General features: G+C 61.3%; 1 protein-coding gene across 3 annotated transcripts in view; it reads right to left on the bottom strand.

Annotated features, from left to right (window-relative positions):
• TSPAN11 (tetraspanin 11) overlaps positions 1 to 18,037 on the bottom strand; it is a 49,636-nt gene that overhangs the window by 7,236 nt on the left and 24,363 nt on the right. For all 3 annotated transcript variants that reach the window (XM_064478935.1, XM_031444298.2, XM_064478936.1), the window contains exons 3-6: positions 12,532 to 12,723; positions 4,113 to 4,187; positions 3,045 to 3,149; positions 122 to 280 (exon numbers count right to left, since the gene is read on the bottom strand). In XM_064478935.1, coding sequence (XP_064335005.1) covers positions 122 to 280; positions 3,045 to 3,149; positions 4,113 to 4,187; positions 12,532 to 12,723 — 531 coding nt within the window. The remainder of the gene's footprint in view (positions 1 to 121; positions 281 to 3,044; positions 3,150 to 4,112; positions 4,188 to 12,531; positions 12,724 to 18,037) is intronic.

Genomic DNA, 18,037 nt, shown 5'->3' on the forward strand with positions numbered 1-18,037 from the left:
TTGTGGCCAGTGAGTAAGTGTGACCTCTCCCCACCCACCTGCCGAGCCCACCCAGCCAGGCTCCAGGCTCCGGGATGCCCAGCCGGGGCCCCCCGCTTGCCCCAGCCAGCTGGGCACTTACCTCCACCTTGTAGATGTTGGAGGGGTGGGTCCGCTGGCCGCAACGGGCCACCACTGTCTTGCAGCAGCTGTCAGGCACCCGGCGGCCCTCGGCCTCCCGAGACAGGATGTAGGTGCTGTGCTGCCAGTCGGCCGAGCTGTTGCTCCCGCAGCATTTGAACTGGAGCGAGAGGCAGAGGCTGCAGGTGAGGAGGGAGCCTGGGGTCCCCCAGCCCCTCGGTCACGGGGCCACAGGACTGTCTTCAAATCCTAACGCGATCCCTGTTTGCCGTCCGAGACTTTTCCCTCCCCGGTTCTGAGTAGGGAGCTGGACTCTGGGGCCCTCTCTTTAGGCAGGGGGAGAGTTGGCTGCAGGACACCTGGTCGCTACCTTTTATAAATATATATGTTCCTTTTCATATTCGATTTCATTAAAGGCCATGACAAGGTATTGAACATAGCTCCCTGTGCTGTACAGCAGGACCTTTTGGCTGATCTATTTTACACACAGTTGTTAGCATCTGCAAATCCCAACCCCCCGATTTATCGCTACCTCTTCTGTCCACCCAAGTCCTCTAAGGAGGCTGTGCTGGGTGTCCTGGGGGCAGGGAAGGCCTGTGAGATGATGGATGGGGAGATGGATGCAGGTGGGTCCCCGAGGAGTGCGGCTGTGGACCACTGGGCAGCAGGCCCAGGGCAGGGCCAAACCACAAGGAGGTGGTTTCCCGGTGGTCCACGGAGGTAAGACCCCAGGGACGGACCCAGCCACGCCAGAGGCTCAGGTGCCCCCACCCAGGCCTTGAGGCCTCAGAGTCCCTGGGTCTGCAGGACACAGAAGTGGTCCGAGGCCACCATGTGGGCAGATCAGTGCTGGCCAGAGGGGCCAGTGTGGGTGCTGAACAAGATGGGCCTCCTGCACGGCTCCAGGGCAGGCGGCGCCAGCCCAGGTCTCCGGGGAGCCAGAGACAGCTGGGCGTGGGCACCTCCTGCCCTCTGAGCTGGGGGCTGAGACCCAAGTCCCCTCAGGGGTCACAGAACTCAGCTGTCGTGAGCCTCTCGGGGGTGTGGGTGTGGTCGGGTGGAGGTACATCTAACAAGCATTTATTAGGCTCCTGCAGCATGCCAGGAGTGAAGCCAGGCCCTAGGCCTGAATTTGAGTAACAGGCCCCTGGCTTCCCGGAGCTTTTCACTGACCATCGCTCTAGCAGGAGAGGTTAGAGGACGAAGGGCCGGGGAAGCGCCCCCCAGGGGGCAGAGCCATCCCAGGAGCCAGGTGGAGGGAACAGCGCAGGGAGCGGGGAACAGCGCGGAGAGCAGGGAACAGCTAGGCTGGGAGGCACGTGGGAGTGTCCTCTCGTGTCATCGTGTCACCCGTACAGGTAACTTAGCCTCCCCAGGCCTGTTTCGTCCCCTGTAACGTGGGGATAACCAAGGGCCTCTGTGCGGGCTGTTGTGAAGCCTGAGAGCAGCAACCACGTAAGCACTTGGCTGGGGGCCCTCCACAGGGTAGGCGGTTAGCAAGCGGCACCCCCACGGTCACTGTACATACGTGAACACAGACACGTGGGCACATGCGGGGCAGCCCGGAGCCCCTCAGGCCTAAGATGCAGGCTGGGCCCATGTCCTGCAGGCCCCCCCCGGCTCTAGCTGTGTGAGGGCCCGAGTCCACGTGCTCTGTGTCCCCCGGGGCCTCCAGCAGACGCCCAGCACCGGCTCCCTTGCCTCCTGCTGCCCCCCCCCCCCCCCGTCCTCTCCAGGCCAGCGCGCTCCAGCCTCGCACTGACCGCAGGGGCCTGCGGGGTGTCAGGCTTGGTGCGAAAGGCCCCAGGGCAGGGATTCAGGCACAGCTCCCACGTGGGAGGGCCTCTGAGTGCAGAGACGGTGCTGACCAGCAGGGCGTGTGCACGCCCGTGTGTACACCGCGCCCCTGGCCACTACATTAGAGGTCACGAGCCCACTGGGAGCTGGGCCAGTCGTGGGGAGGTGGGTCCGGGGCCTCCCCGGCTGAACGAAGTTGCAGCTAGATCTCAGAGCCCCCCAGGCTCTTTTCTCGCTACTTGCCTATGTGTCCCCGCAAAAAGACCACGGCCTCAGGCCTTGGCGGGGGGGGGTCTGTGGACGCAGGATGGAGCCAGGCCCACAGGGCGAGGGCGGGGTGGGTGGCAGGGAGCAGGGTCCAGGGTGGGCAGGTGGAGCTGCCTCAAATTCTCAGACACGGAACCACCAGGATCCTGAGTCCTCTCTGCCACGACGGAAACGCCCTGTCTATGCCATCCAGCTTGGTGGCTGCTAAACACATGGGGCTACTGGGCACTGCGATGTGGCCGGTGTGACCGAGGAGCTGAGTTTTACCTTTGATTTAGATGCTAGGAGCCAGTGTGGCCAGTGGCTGCCGGACTGGTCTGAGGTCCCCTTGCCCCTCCCCTCCCTCTGGCAGGACCATGGACCTCACTAGACGGATCTGCTGAGTCTCTTCTGGGAAAGGAGAGACCACCTTTCTGTCCCCTGAGTTCTGGGGCGTCCTTACAGCGGCTCTGCCGACATCCCTCTGCCTGCCCCAGCTCACTCTCACCGAGCCTCACCGGCCAGCTCCGCAGGGAGGAAGGGGGCAGCCCTGCTGATGGGAGGAGCCGGATCCCAGCACAGCCGGCTCCTGCCCACCGGGCACCCAGGGGGCGGGCCTGGAGGAGGTGGTCGGGGGAGCCGTGGTGGAGGCGAGGGCAGAGGAGGAGGAAGGGAAGAACCAGGGCTCTGTAAGCACTTCCGTGGCAGGAGGGACTTGTACCTACGTGATCGTACTTAACGCTCACACACCCGTGAGGCATTTCAGAGACATGGCAAGGGAAGCTCAGAGAAGGTGAGTGAACGCCCAGGGTCACACAGGTGGGAAGGGACAGAGGCAGGACCGAGGGCAGAGGCTTCAGGCCTGCAGGGCGGGTGCTCACATCCTGCTGCAGACGGTCCACGGAGGCCGTGATCTCGGCAGCGCCGGGCTGCCGGTAGTTCTCTGCCAGGGTCCGGGTCAAGTGCTGCCTTAGCTCGTCGCTCAGCTGAAGGGGGTGGCGGGGGGAGCAGCGTCAGCAGACCACCCACCCGATCCGGCCCCCAGGCCACCTCAGCTACCCCAGAGCATGACTGGCTTGAATGGCTGGAGCGGAGGCCTACTGCACGGTGACATGGGACCATGGGCGGGAGGCCACAAGGAAGGCGGGGCCCTGGAGATGGCGTTGCAGAGGTGGGGACCCGCGCTAAGGGCCGAGTGGCCAGCGGAGCGGGGAGACAGCAGGGGGACAGACAGCTCAGAGCTGGTGCGACGGCAAGGGTGAGGCCAGGCACTGGGTGTTTAAATGCAGTTGTCTGTCCGTACGGCCGGGGGTGGGGTTCCAGGACCAGCGCGGACTTCCCGCGGACGCCCAAGTCCCTCATATAGAGCCGGGCAGTATCTGATGCAGCTTACGGGCCTCTTCCTGCGTTCTTCCGAGTCATCTCTGGGTTACGGATAATACCCAGCACAACGCCAATGCTACGTAACTCGTTGTGAATGCGGTGTCAATGCTATGGAAATACTTGCGTGTGGCAAGTTGAAGTTTTGCTTTTTGGAACTTTCTGGAACTGCTTTCTGAATATTTTGGGTCCACAGTCGGTTGAATCTGTGGATGTGCAACCTATGGAGACAGAGGGCTGACTGTGTCTGTTGATTTTCATTCTGATTATGAGGTTATAGTCAAATTTACGACTGTTGTTCTGAGGGTGCCCGTCAGATGTGTGGGCGCTGGTGGGAAAGGACAGTGTGGTCACCTGTCTTTACCAGCCAAGTATCACCCTGGGCGTGACCTCGAACCCTTGATCCACAGAGCACCTGGTGGGAGGGGCCCTGACCACCTCATCTTGTCCAGCACAGGAGGGTAGGGCTGGGACCACCCTGCATGTCGCCGCCCCCCACCCCCATGCACCCCTCCCCTACTGTCCCTCCTGGGGGTGCTGATGGGGAGAGAGCAGGACGGTCCACTCACCCTCTGGTAGTACAGGTGGGCCAGCACCCCCGCCACCAGCTCAACGAGGAAGATGACCAGCAACAGGGAGAAGTACTAGGAGGGAGGGGAGAGGGCGGTCACCACGCGGTCCAGCCTGGGCGGGTGGGCAGACAGCCCTGCAGAACCTCAATGACAAACATCTCCCCAAAGCAGTGGGGGGCCTGGGGCGGCCTGTCCGGGGCGCCATCTCTCACCCCGTCTTCCCACTCTTCCCATCAGCTCTGGGCACAATGGCCCCTGCTGGCTGCTGGCACGGAGCCCCTCTCTCACGCCTGCGCGCGCTGGTCTGCTGTCGGCTTCTTGCTCCCTCCACCGGCCAGCATGCACTCAGCACCTACTGCGCGCAGGTGTGGTAAGTAAGGCAATGCTCACCCTCAGCTGTTGGTGGAGGGGACGGACGAGTAAGCGACTACCACGTTGTTATAAATGCTATTACGGGGCAAGCTCGAGGAGGAGGCCCCGGGTGGGGAAGGGCAGTCAGAGAGGGCTTCCCGGAGGAGGTGACACCCAAGTGGCCTCTCTAAGAATGAGATGCCAGGTAGAGGAGGAGGGAAGCACAAACCAGGCACAGAGAAAGAACTGCCCACCCAACAGCAAGGCTTCCTTTCGCAGACATCTTCCTGGGCCCGACCACTCCCAGCGTCAGAGCTGCCCCCAGCGGGGGAGCAAGAAACGTCCCCAGTCTCTGCATAGTGGAGGCAGGCTGGCCCTGAGAGCGCACGTGGAGGTCCCTGATGCCCGTCCCCTTCCTATCCCAAGCTCAGCGCTGCCTCAGGAAAGGCCCGCCTGTCCGAGCTCTGTCCGTTTCCCACCAGGGCCAGGCGTCCCCCGCCTTGTCTGGGCGAGGATGCAGAGAAGGCTGGATGTGGTGGGCTGTGGAGTCCACAGTGGCCTCTGGACACCTGTGTGGGCTCCGGATGGAGGCTGGGGGCTGTCTGCATGGGGTTCTCCAGGCTCCTAGGTACCTGGATGACGTCTAGAAGTGGGGAAGGGAGTTGCAGGTTCCATGAGGGCACATTCTGGGGCCCTGTGGACTTTTCCTGCCACAGGGAAGAGTTTGGATGAAGGAGAGGTGGTGGGGCCCTGGGCAGGGCCGCATGTGCGTCTGTCCATGGAAGCTGAACGGGGTTCGGATGAGCTAAGCAGGAGGCTGCCAAGAGGCCTGTGGATGGGCCCTCTCTGCGCGAGGAGCCACTGAGATACAGGCCCTGAAAACCTGAACAGCGGCCGGGGATGTCAGCTAACCTGGGTTCGGGTCCAGGCTCAGCCGCTGGCTGGCTCTGGATGGGTGGGGAGCACCGGCACCTTGGTGTGAGTTAGGAAACGTGGCTCGGTGATCTGGGTGCGCTAGAATCAGCCTTCCGGTCCCCTGTGCACACACGCGGCCACAGCCATGACCAGAGGCTGGGATTACGGCAGCCTCACCTCACCCAGGGGGTGAGAGGCCCCAGCGAGAGGGGAATCAGGCTTCACGGAGGCCTGACCTGCTTCCTGCTCCCGGAGCTCACGGGCGACAGCAGTCGGACCCGTCAGCGGGCAGGAGGCTCCGTCACCCAGGCCAGGTTGTCACCCTCCTGGGAGCTGCCCGGCCCACGGAGCGGAGCATGGCTGCAGTGACACACACCGCGGGCGCCAGGAACGTGCCTGACCCCCAGCTCTTCTGACACCCCCTGCACTCCCCTGCCCTGCCCGGCCCTGCCCTGTCCGGTATGGAGGCCGCTCTCCTGCCACAGAGGACCCTGTGTGCCGTGACTGCCACTCGCTCCCTGGGCCTCCCGGGTGCGCACCGTGTGCCCTCGGTCAGTCTCGGGGAGGGAGAGATGGAGCGCCTGTGAGTGAATGGGGGTTGCTGGCCATATGGCGGGGAGGGCAGCCCTGGCCACCTTCCTTCTGCGGGGGGCGGGGGGCTCTTCTCCGTCACGGCTGAGCTGCAAAACATGCAGGAGGGTGGCCCTGACGTGCAGGGTCGTGCTGCTGCCGGGGAGGTCGCTGCCACGGTGGCTACTGAAGCCCCCTGGGGAGGAGGGTTGGTGGGGAGGGGGAGGACCCAGCCACATCCCTAACGTCACAGGAGGCTAAATTAGCACCTGCCAGCCCCTCAAAACCGTTCCAAGGCGTCAAACAGGCGTCAAACGGGCCACCCCACCTGCCGGAGCTGTCAGGAGGGGAAGTGTCCCGGGAGGCTGTCATGCTCCCTCCCGCCCAGGAGCTCCGGCTGTAAAGACGCCTTCGGGAGGGGAGTGAGGGTCAGGATGGGCTCTAGGGGGACCGAGGCGGGTGCCAGGGAGTGGACGGCTGTGTACTCGCTGGGCACGGTTACCGGCTCCAGGCAGCAGCTTCAGCCTCGGGAGGGCTGCAGGTGTGTGACTCACCTGTGCCAGGGAGGCCTGAATCACAGCTCAGGGTGACAGCCCCTGGGAGGCAGGGGAAAGGTCATGTTCATTGGGATCCTCCCGCACTGGGATGCTGGCTGCCTGGCTTCTGGGGCCGGGGCACTAGGGCCAGGCAGGCCAGGCGTCCGGCTGGTGCCCCTCCTGGGAAGGCCCTGACCCTTCCCACCTGCGCTGGGTTCACAGCCGCGGCTCCGATGCCCACGTCCCTCCCCTTCACTTTACTTAGTCCAGCCTGGTCCCCATGACTATGCACAGCTGGGTTATGCTGTCTGCGTACACAGTGCCTGTCTTCGTCCCTGCCGGCCCTGCCTGGGCTCACTGCCCGGATCACGTCTATGTTGTGCAGCGGTGAGCTCGGGCAGGGCTTCCAGAAAGCCCTCCCTCACCTGACCACGACCTTGTGGCCCACAGCCTTCCCCCACCCACACATTTCCTCCAGCTCGGCCAAGGCTCTTCTGTGGTGCCCTCACAGCGGACCTCCGGCACCGCCAGCGCCGCCGGTGCCCTGCTGCTTCACTGCCACCTCTGAGGGGACCAGGTGGCAGGCACCCAGGTAACCAGCCCCCACTTGTCACCTCAGATCTTCCTTTCTCACCTGGGATGCCAACACTGGTTCCGTGTCGCAAGAAGGCCAGTGGCCACTCCCTGCGTGGGAGGCACCGGTGAGGGTGGGCGGGACAGAGCCGGCTGGGCAGCAGATGGGCCTGGGCCGAGCCTGGGTGGTGGCCGGCCTGTGCAGCTCCTGGCTCAGGACAGGGTGGGGAGTTCACCCCAGCACCGCCTGGCAGCCTGAAGCCAAGTAAGGTCAGCGAGGAGGAGGCTGATGGGGAGGGCCTGCAGGGGCTGCAGAGGAAGGGGCCACATCCATCGGACCACTGCGTGCGGTCCTGGCGCAGGAGCAGAGCCGACATCAGCCCAGGGCCTCTCTCGTGTGGCCGGACTGGACCCCGCTGGGCCCAGGTGACCACGTGGGATGAGGACGGCTCATGGGGACGTTCAGACCCTGCTTCCCGAAGAGCCAGGCCCGAGACCTCTTGCCCACTCCCTGCTCCAAGCCACACAGACGACGAGAGGCCCCCTCATTCTGAAGGAGCAGAATTGGGGCTCCCCAAGCCCTGGCTGTGGGACACTTTCCTCTGACGCACGTGGGCAGTGACCCAAAGTTAAAAGTGCCACCAACAGACCAGGCTATGACCACCCTGGCTGGGTGGCCCGTGGGGCCGCGACAAAGGAACGTGTGGGTGCGAAATGAGCCTGGAGAGGACATGGTCAAACCCCCGGGGAATGGGGACCTAGACACCCTCCGTGCCCCCTCCGTGACCAGCTTCCACAGAGGCGGCGGCCCAGCCCAGCTCTGGGGACCCTGGGAGTTGCGGCCCTGAGGGTACCTTGCTCCATGTATTTAGGCTCCCTCTCCGAGGAGCTGGTGCTGGTGATGTAAATGATAATTATAGCCACACGTTGTGATCTTTATATAATGTGGTGACTCGTTTCGCAAGACCTAAAATACTTCCCTGTCTCCCCACACCTCACCCCCGCGGGGAGACGGGGACACCAAGGTGGTCAGGAGTGGCCGAGCGACTTCGTGGAGGTCCCAGAGCCAGCTGTGCAGGCGGCCCTGCAACCGGCTTTGAGCCGCAGTCCCCGATTCCAGCCCTACTGCCCGGGTTAGCCGAGTCTGGGTGCATGTGGCGGAGGCGTTGCCATCCGGGGCCCCTCATTTTCATAAACTGGTTCTAGAACTTCCTCCTTTTAATCCATCCCCTAAATATAAAAGAGCCCCGAACAAAGGCCCAGCGTAGCCTCAACCATCCGACCTAATCTTCATTTGGCTGAAGATGTGAACGTTTTCAGAGCCCCTATTTGAAACTAAAAATAGCCCTTCCTTTTGATCAGGGTGGCATCTGTCCTGCTCATCGGTCTCAGGCCGAGATGGCCCGAATTATCGGCTCTCACGCGGCTTGCGCTAAAAAAGAAGAGCTGGCGTGAATAATTCAAACCCCGCTCCCTCTCGCCCTTGCGGGTTTCCGACTCCACGCTGATGATCGCTTCAGCACCGGCGAAGCTGTGCTATTCCTGTCCCCGAGGAGCGCTTCCTTCTCGGGAAAGTGACCTTGAGGGGCTGCAGATGTGCTGGAAAGGGGCTGGGGCCGGGACAGAAGCGGGGCCTGTGAGAGCTGGGCCGGCCCGGCCGGCCGGGCAGCTCACGGGAACTTTGATGCCAGGCCCCTCCCTCCTCCTGATCCAAGCTGGACGCACATCATTCAGAGCCTGGCCTTTCATCTTCCCCCTCCTCTTCAGGGACCACTTTGTAGAGCCAGACTCACTGCATCTCTCCTTTGGAGTTTTCTTCAGCCTTTGGCTGATGAAAGATTTCAAAAGAAGTCAGACATGGAGGGGAAACAAGAAATGAGACCAGGAACCTCCAGGAACCGCAGAGCACTTTCAAGCTGCCTTAAGCACCCCACTTGCCTCTAAACGGGAGCCCAGGTTTTAAAATTCCTCCTTGTATGAACCCAAGAAAAGTCTTTTTTTACAGCCATCTTCTTGGTGTAAACGGTCAGCTGCTCGGTTACTCAGGGGCTGACGGGCCAGGGTGTGGATCACTCAGGATCCGGCCCGACCTGTGTTCTGTCCTTGGGCTGGTCCTGCCTTTGGTTCTTTCAGGGGATGGGCAGGGAAAAGCAAAGGAAGAAGGTTCTAGGCTTCAAGGTGTGCTATCTGTGAGCCCCGTCCCCACACTCCTGGGTGGGCAGCTGTGCGTGCGTGCGTGCGTGTGCGTGTGTGCGTGTGCGTCCACAGGTGCACTTTCTCCTAACCTTTCAAGCTGACGCCTCCCTAAAGAGTCTGGTTAGTCATGCTGGACTACAGGCCATCGGTTCTGTGTGGGGTGGAGGTGAACGCGGTCGGTGGGGGGGAGCTGAGGAGAAGGACCAGCCTGTCCTGAGTAATCTGGCTGCACCCCAGCCCTGCCTCCAGGCCTAGGGGATGAGACGGTCTCTCCCTCTGTGGACCCTCCGAAGCTCAGAAGGGCGGGGAGAGAGGTGTGCACTGGCCAGGCCCCGTCCCTGGCCTTCGTGAGTAAGTCTCCACACCTTCCTGCACAGCCCCGGGCACAGGGCTGGACCCCTGGGCGGGCCTCAGACCAGCGATGGTCAGGCTGTGACTGGGGAGGCTGGGGACGTGTTTCCTTACCAGCTCAGCCCGGAGGGTGGGACAGGTCTTGCAAATGGACCGCCTAAGAAGGGGAGGCTGAGGTCAGTGCTGGGAGGGCCAAACCCTGGGCTTCTCTGGTCTCTGAGACCGGCGAGAGGAAGCACCCTCACGGCTGGACGGCTCTCTGAAACGGCCCCCGATACCGAGCACCCCAGTGATGCCGAGGTGACTGGCCCACGCTGGCCCCCAGGGTCCTGCAGCCCCTTGAAGGGAGTGTTGGAACTGACGGCCCGAGATCCCCTCTAGACTGGACGGGCTCTGCCCGTGCAGAGTTATTTCTGCATTGTACCACAAGAGCGGGGGCGCCCAGGTCGCACCCCATCTCCTGCCCCGGGGTCTGGCTGGGCCCTGTGGGAGCCTATCTGCACCCCCCGATCTCCGAGGGCAGCCGCTCTACGCAGGCCCCACAGACGCAGAGGACGGCGTCTCCTCTCGGGCCCTCCACCCCGCCTCCAGCAGGCTTGGGCTCCACGGGTGACTCGGATTCCTGGAGGTGATTCTAACGGAGTGGAATCCAAGAGGCAGCTCCAGCCCTCACGGGGTCCACACGCCCCAGGCCAGCGTCCTTGCCCATCTGCTGGGGGTGAATCATGCCTTCTGGAGGCAGTGCTGGGTTGCCGGTGGAAGCCTGGGCCTGGGGCCTGCCACTCACCAGCAGGGTGACCTTGGGCCGCTGGCCTAACCTCTCTGCACCCCAGCGTCCTCACCTGTCAAAGGGAGGGCTGGCACCAGCACCAAAGGCATTTGGAACAGGACTTGGTGCACAGAGGTCACGACTGTGGTGACTTTTCAGGGCTGTCGCCGTAAGGATGTGGGGAGGTGGGTCCCCGTGTTGTAACTGCACCCTGCATGGAAAGCAGGGGTCTGTTTCCCTGGCTGCAGGGGACCCCAGGCCTTAGGGCTCCTTTAGAACCGAGAGAGAGGGCTCTGGGTGTGAAGGAAGACCTGGCAGCCTGTCTCCGGGGCCAGAGGGCTCAGCCTGAGACCAGAGGCCAAAGCAAAAGCCCCACTTCCTATGGGACCAGGGCTGAGCAGGGCAAAGGTGGGGTCACCAAAGGTGCAGGGGACTGGTTTTCTCTCTGGGCCCAGCAGCCCTGTAAGCCTCAGTCCCCTAAGGGCTGGACCTCACCCCCTGCCACCCACATGTCCGGTCCCTCAGTCACGTGTCCTCATTCAGCGAACACTGGCCAGATGAGGGTGTCACACAGGCTCCCAGGATGGCTGGCGGGGACAGGCTGGCTCAGGGCACACCTGTCCTACTGCTGGAAAGAGAGCTCACGACAAACCCATGCTCTGGTGGCCGGTCCCTGTAGGCCTTGACTCGCCGGCACCACCATCCCCGTGGCCCGCACCTCAGCTTCACTGTCCCTGAGAGCAGGATGAAGGGCTTCTTCTAGGCAGGGGAGAGCTACCCCGCTGAGCCTGCACACAGGCGCTGTCGCGCGCGGAGCTAAAAACTAGGCCATCGCTGGCGAGAGAGGCTGTGGGGCACGGTCCCTCCGCTGCCTCCAGCTCCCTGGTCAGGCTGCCGCGTGGGCGGTGGGCCCGGGAAGCGGGGGTCGGGGAGGCGCAGCCCCTCAAGGCTTCTTCCCACCGCCCGACTCCTCTCAGGCTTAACCCGGTCTCTCACCGAGACTCAGACTGAGCCCACCCTGGCTCTTCCTCTCTAAGTCCGGGTGCTCTGTAGCCCCTCTGCCCACACTGGCTTGTTGCTGAGGAGGAGATTAAGGCAGCCGGCCCGGGGACAGGTGCACGGAGGCCGAGTCGGGGCTGGAGTCCTGCCCCTGCGAGTGCGGCCCTGACCTCTCCTGACACTCGGAGCCAGTGGTGGGGGGGCCCCCCGTCTTCCCCGCTTCCCAGGGGGACGTCCGTCAAGGAGCCTTGCAGCCCGCAGCACCCATGAAACACCTGCCCAAACAAACACACCTGAGTCTGATCAAGCTTCTCAATCCAACTCCCAGAACACACTGAACGTCACCAGGACGGCAGTGGAAAGGCCAGACTGACAGTAAAGGACAAACGATCTGGTTCCTTCCACACATTAATTGCAAGAAAAAAAAGAGAGAAATTGATGGGGGAGCTCGGAGACTAAGAGACCTGGGAGGCAAGCCGACCAACTTTAATGCAGAGACCTCATTTAGATTCTGACTCAAAGACACTGAAAAAAAAAATAAAGAGGAGTTTATGGGTCAATTGGGGAAATCTGAAACTACCTGGTTATTTCATTTAAGAATGTCCTTTGTTTTTAGGTGTGACATGGTCTTGTCATTACCTTTGCTAAAAAAAAGGATGCTGAAGTTCTCGAGGTTCACTGTGAAATATGTACAGATGACGTGATATTTGGGATGTTGGGGTTGGGGCTGGGTGGGGGCAGGTGAACAGGACTGGCTCTGAGATGACAGCAGAGAGTCTGGGTGACAGACGGATGGACGTGGAGATTCATTATCAGATTCTTTTCATTTTTGCATATTTTTGCAAATCATCGAGATAAAATCTGGACAGAGAAGGAGGAGGAAGAAGGAGGAGGGAGAGAAGAGGAGGGGGAGAAGGAGGAAGAGCAGACCTGCCACCGCCACCGAGATGCCCTCCTGGCTTATGTCTCAAGCACCTGGAGACTCTGGCAAACAGCGGACCCCCGGGCGGCCGCCCCTCCCTCCCCAGCTTTCCTCAGGCCTCAGAGACCAGGGCCACTGTCACTTGCCAGAACTTTCAGCACAGAAACCTGATTGGCTGAGCAGGTGGCCCTCCCTCCGCCCATGGCGCCAGGCCGGGCTGGGCAGTGCACTCACCGTGGAGAGGCAGCTCCGGTCCTCACGGACGACGGCACCGAAGCCCAGGAAGCCGGTCGCCATGACGAGGGCGCCCGCGAAGATGAGGATGTAGGCGGAGGCGGCGAAGGTGCTGGAGGCCAGGACACTGAGGTAGCCGCTCTTCTCCACCAGGGTCCAGATGCCCACGGCCATGACGGCGGCGCCCCCCACCTGCAGGAAACCGGTCTGAGCACCCACTACGCACCGGGCACCTTTCCGGTGTCACCGCGTGTAGTCCTTCGAGGAGCCCATGGGAAGATCTGGGTGCCCATTTTGGAGAGGGGGAAACGGAGGCTTGTCCGTGGTCGGGGGAGAAGCAGGGACAGAGTCTGAATCCAGCTCTGACTCCCAGCCCCCTGCTTCCCACCACGACGCCCTTGCGTCCCTGTCGTGAGGCCCCCGAGATGGGAGGGACGCGTGTCCGCAGGCTGGAGTCACTCTGGGAGGGAAGGGGACTGTGTGGGAGGGGAGGTTCCCTCCTTGCTGATTGTCTGAGCCTCTCAGCCCTGAGCAGGGGCAGGTCCCGGGCTGCGTCCTCAGGGAGGGACCCTGGGAAATTCAGCTGCCCCGCTCCCTCCACAGTGAGGCTGAATGCCTCTTCCTGTGGCTGTTACGCTGGGCAGAGTGTATGTGCGTGCATGTGAGTGTGTGCACGTGTGCATGTGAGCATGTGCCCACATGTGTGCATGCATGTCCTCAAGGTGCCAGACAGAGAGCATCAGGGGTGTCTGCCCAGGGTGGAGGGGCAGGACCCCGGGACCTGTGACTTCCATCGGGCCCCCAGTCTCCCGCCTCTTTTGAGGGTGAGTTCTTCTCAGATGGCGGCTGCTGCTGCCTCAGGGGGTTCTGAGTGTGGCCAAAGCTGAGAGGCCCCACTGAGCTTGGCCCACGCGTGCTGTCCCTGCAAGGAGCTCCCACTGCCCCGATGACCCCGCATAATGGGCCCGGCCATTGCGCGGTCACCAGCCGGGCGGACGGAGGCTCCTGAGCTGTGACTGCCCCGGGCGCCTGCACTGCTTGGCCTTTTGCGTTCCCCTCCCAGCTCTGCGGTAGTCCTGGAGGCCTGAGCGCACACCTTCTGTTCTGCACACAAAGAAACAGGTTGGGGAGAATAAGGAGGGGCTCAAGAGGAAGCCCATGGAGCCTCAGGGCTGAGATTCGAACCCAGCTCTGCCAGGGCCAGTCCAGGCCTCTGTCCTGAGAGCCCACACTCCGGGCGGGCCTGCTCCGCTACCCGCTTCCGCGGCTTAGATAAATCTGCTTTCTTCTAAGGGCCGTTCTCTGTCCCTTAGCACCTCCAGCAGGCAGGAGAAGCAGGTGGAAGGACCCCGCACGCTGTGCCACAGCCTCCATCCCACGAGGCAGCTCTGCCCTCACATTTTAGCATCTCTCAAGCTGAGACGCAGCTCCTGATGAACACCACCCTAGCGCCAGGTGTGGCGGCACTCTGCCCAGAGGCACAGAGAACACTGGTGCGTCTTACGAGAGGCGGTGTCTTGGATTCGATGAATCCCGGACTTTGGGAGGCTTTCCAGTTCTCTGTGAGCCTGGGCCATCTCTGGCCATACAACCTCCAGGACCCTTGAGGAATTTCCTGCATCTGGGTCAACGGGATTGTGTCAAGGGAGGGTTTCCAGCAAAACATTCTGCATCTGTTCTAATTCTGTCCCTAGAGCATGGCTGGGAGGCTGCGTGAGAGCCTCAACTGTGCACAACCAGCTATGTGACCTGAAAATAGTCCCTTAACCTCTCTGGGCCTAAGTTTCTTCATCTCTCAAATAAGGCGGGTGTATCAGACCAGTGGTTCCCAACCCGTAACGACCAAGGACCCCTTTGATTCCTTTTTCCCATGGATCTTAGGTTTTGAGGGCTTTTGCCGACCAAATACAGTGCGTTAAGTAATAATTCATTTCTCATTTTTTATTAATCAAAGGCGCATGATAGCGCAAAGAAGAGATCCTGAGCAGCATGAGATGTCATGTGGCCACACAGAGTGGATCTAACTTTCAATGGGTGCAGAGTCTTTATAGAAATATGTACGTTGTTCATTATCCACTGCGTTTGTTGACCGCACAGCCTTAGCGTCGGACCTGGGGCCACAGAAGGGGCGGGCCTGGACGGCACTGGGGACACTTAGTCTGCTGGGGCCATGGAGCCCGCTGAGGCTCTGATAAGAGGCTTTCGACACTTTGTCCAGGGAAACGTCATTCACATAAAATAACACGTTCAGGTTTGGGGTTGCACCTGGGGCCCTGTCCACCTCACTCTCTCTAAGGCAGAGTGTCTCAGCCAGGACGCACCACCCCGGGGACCTCTGAACACCCCCCAGGTGACAGGGCTCTCTGGGAGAGGGACCAGGCACCGATATTTTACCAAGTTCCCAGGCGGTTCCAGCTGAGAACCACTGTATGGTTTCCTAGTTAAAAGGGGTCAGAGTGTCTCATCCCCCAGCAGGCCGGACCCCAAGATCACACCCAACCCCTGGGCCACAGCCTGGAGGCTCCTGATGGCTCGGGACTGAACGCCCTCCCTTCCCCCTCTGAGTCAGGGTGCTGGCTTCGGCAGGTTTCACGTCCTTCGGGGGGCGTCCTGCTAGGGACCTGCTGATTTTTAGGAAATGATCTTTCCTCTGGACAGGAGTCAAAGCTGCCCAAGGCCGGGACGGTCACTGAAGGGAGGACGGGAGGGACGAGAGCAGCAGGTCTGGGTCCCAGCCCTGGCTGTGTCCTTGACTGAGCGTGCGACTGAGCCAAACAGGACGGTCACCGGAGGGAGGACGGGAGGGACGAGAGCAGCAGGTCTGGGTCCCAGCCCCGGCTGTGCCCTTGACCGGGAGTGCCACTGAGCTAGACCCTCTGGAAGTTTCAGTTTCTTCAGTAAAACGACCAGATGGCAAGCTCTGAGGTCCCTCCATGTGGGTGACACGTCCCTGTTGGTACCAGAGGATGACCATCCACCAATACACCTCCAGCAAGAGGGCCAGAGGCTGATGGCTTCCGACAAGCCATTTGGAGACGCCGGGTCAGCGGAAAGGCCAGGGGAAGAGGCGCTGAGGGAGGCCTGACTGGGGCTGGAGCCAAATGACCCCGGTGAGCCGTTCTAATGGCTATTTGCATAGAGTTGATTCAACAGTATTTGGCTCTTTGCAGAAACTGGGTTGGTTTCTTGTGGAATATTAAGTACATTTTTCAAAACCATAGCCTGTAGCCCATTAGCCAGAACCCCGAGCAGCGGGTGCCGCGGGCCTTCCTGCCAGCGGGGACACAGGCAGGCCGGGAGGGGCGGCCGGGTCACCCAGGCCGTGTAACTTTAGGAACTCCCACTTATAGAAAGGAAACATGCGGGGAGGATACGGTCTGAGCGGCCACACACGCGAGGTCCCGAGAGACCTCAGGCTGCGGACCCGATGGGAAGCGGGCAGAGTGGGCAAGTCACTGCAGGGCTTCTGAGCAGCCACCTCGGGCCTCCGCCTGGACCACCTCCCTGCTGAGGCCCCAGGCAGACCGGCTGTGCACCCCGCTCAGGTGGGAGCCTGTTCCCCAGCAGCACAGACAGGCAGGACGCCCTGGTTACCGCGGGGGTCCCGTGACTTAGGCATCTCAGGAAGGGGCCCCTCAGCTGTTCTTTCTCAGACGACCTGCCCCAGGAGGCGGGCAGAGGCCACGTTCGGTGGGACGACAATGCACAAAGCGAAGGCTTCTACCCTCAGCCTGGGAGTGAGCAGACGCCCTCCCCAGGCATCCCGCACGGTTCTGCGATGCCCTCAAGCCACCCTGCTTCCCCAGCTGGGCGAGTCTTCCATCGTCGCTGGCTCCCAGCTTGGCCCATGTGCCCCTTAAGGGGTCCCAGGGACTCCCTGCAGGTCGAGCCCCACGGGTGGCCACTGGAGGGGCCGCGGCCCCAGGGCAGGACTGAGCCTCCGGCGCAGAGGCCACCGCTCCCAGCAAGGGACCTGCTGCTTCGCCGGTGCTCCCGCAGTCTGCACAGCTCCTGGGAGGCTGGGAACGTTTTGATTATTAACACAGTCGAGCAACTAATTAAAATAATAAATTAGAGAACAACACCGCAGGGGAGACGGGGCTGCAGGGACGCCTGAAGGAAACAGGGCGGGGGAGGGGGAGGTAGAGCATTTCCGAGCCGGCCACGTAGGAAGCCTGGGTCACAGTTTCTTTTTAGGGTCATGAAAGTGTTGGCATTTTGGGTTCCTGACCCAGAGCTACATCCAAGGGAGCTCAGCGAGATGGTCAGGACCAGCCCTGGGCTGGCAGAACTGCCTGGTGGGGGTGCGGTGGGAGGCAGGGAGAGGGTGGCGGTGGACGACGGACGAGGGGTCAGGCGCGGGCCGACTGGGGGCTGGGGTCCGGGGGAGCGGAGTTTAGATACAGGATGTGGACGTGTCTCGTGACGCTACTTAAGCTTTACTTATACTGTTCACACTCCGTGTGTCTGTGCTGCCCACGCCATCCAAGTGCCCTAATCTGCGTTCACCCCTGACCCCTGGGGACATTCTGGATTCCAAGGAAGCATCAGAGCGGTGGGCCCGAGGCAGGGATTATGAGTCAGTGGTCTCTGGAGACAGGAAGAATGCCAGACTCAGAGTCAGAAAACGCAGAACTGACACAGAACCCTGCCAATCACCTCAGCTTACGCCTCGGCATCTATGAAACAGGAGTGAAGATCGTCTCGGATCTTCATTGGTTGTAGATCACTGTGGGGTGCAAGACGATCTAGGTCCCTCAGAGTGCTGTGGTGGCCGCTGGGGGAGACCTGAGTCCTGCCCACCCTGGGGTGGGGGTGGGGCCCCCCCGCCCCGGGGTTTTCAGACTTTGATGTAGCCATTTAGGGCTGTGAGGCCAACTTGGTGGTTGTAACCTGCACTAAAAATCAACGAAACAAAATCACCACAAAAAAGAAGACAAACATCAGAGAGCATCGCACACAGTAAGGAAAGGCTTAGCTCTGTGAACGGTGCTTCCTGTAAGCGTTTCTTTTGCCTCCCCGTATTTCTGCCCCGGGTCATGATCCCCAAAGTCTTAAAGCCAGAGCTACGGACACAGAAAGCCGTTAGGGGTGACGGACTCCCCTTAGTGTAACCATATTAGCTACACAGAACAGCTTAGCACCATAGGTGCCAGAAACTGTGCAAAATGTTTTTCTAAATATTAATCTTTAACTCTGATAGGTTTTGACACTCCCATTTAACGTATGACCAAAGTGAGGGCTCAGCGAGATGGAGTGACCCGCCCGACGTGTTCGCCCGCTCTGGTTGTCACAAGTAAACACCACCGCTGGGCGGCGTCAAAAACAGACGTTCGTTTCTATTTCTCACAGTCTGGAGGCTGGATGCCCCCCAGTAAGGCGTGGCTGGTTCGGTTTTGGGGAGGACCTTTCTGGCTTGCAGGCAGCTGTCTCCTGTGTCCTCACACGGCCTTTCCTCTAGGCATGCTTCCAGAGAGCTCGCTCGTCCTCCACTGGTAAGGCCACC

This window comes from Camelus dromedarius, chromosome 25, assembly GCF_036321535.1.
Source record: "Camelus dromedarius isolate mCamDro1 chromosome 25, mCamDro1.pat, whole genome shotgun sequence".
NCBI classification, from domain to species: domain Eukaryota; kingdom Metazoa; phylum Chordata; class Mammalia; order Artiodactyla; family Camelidae; genus Camelus; species Camelus dromedarius.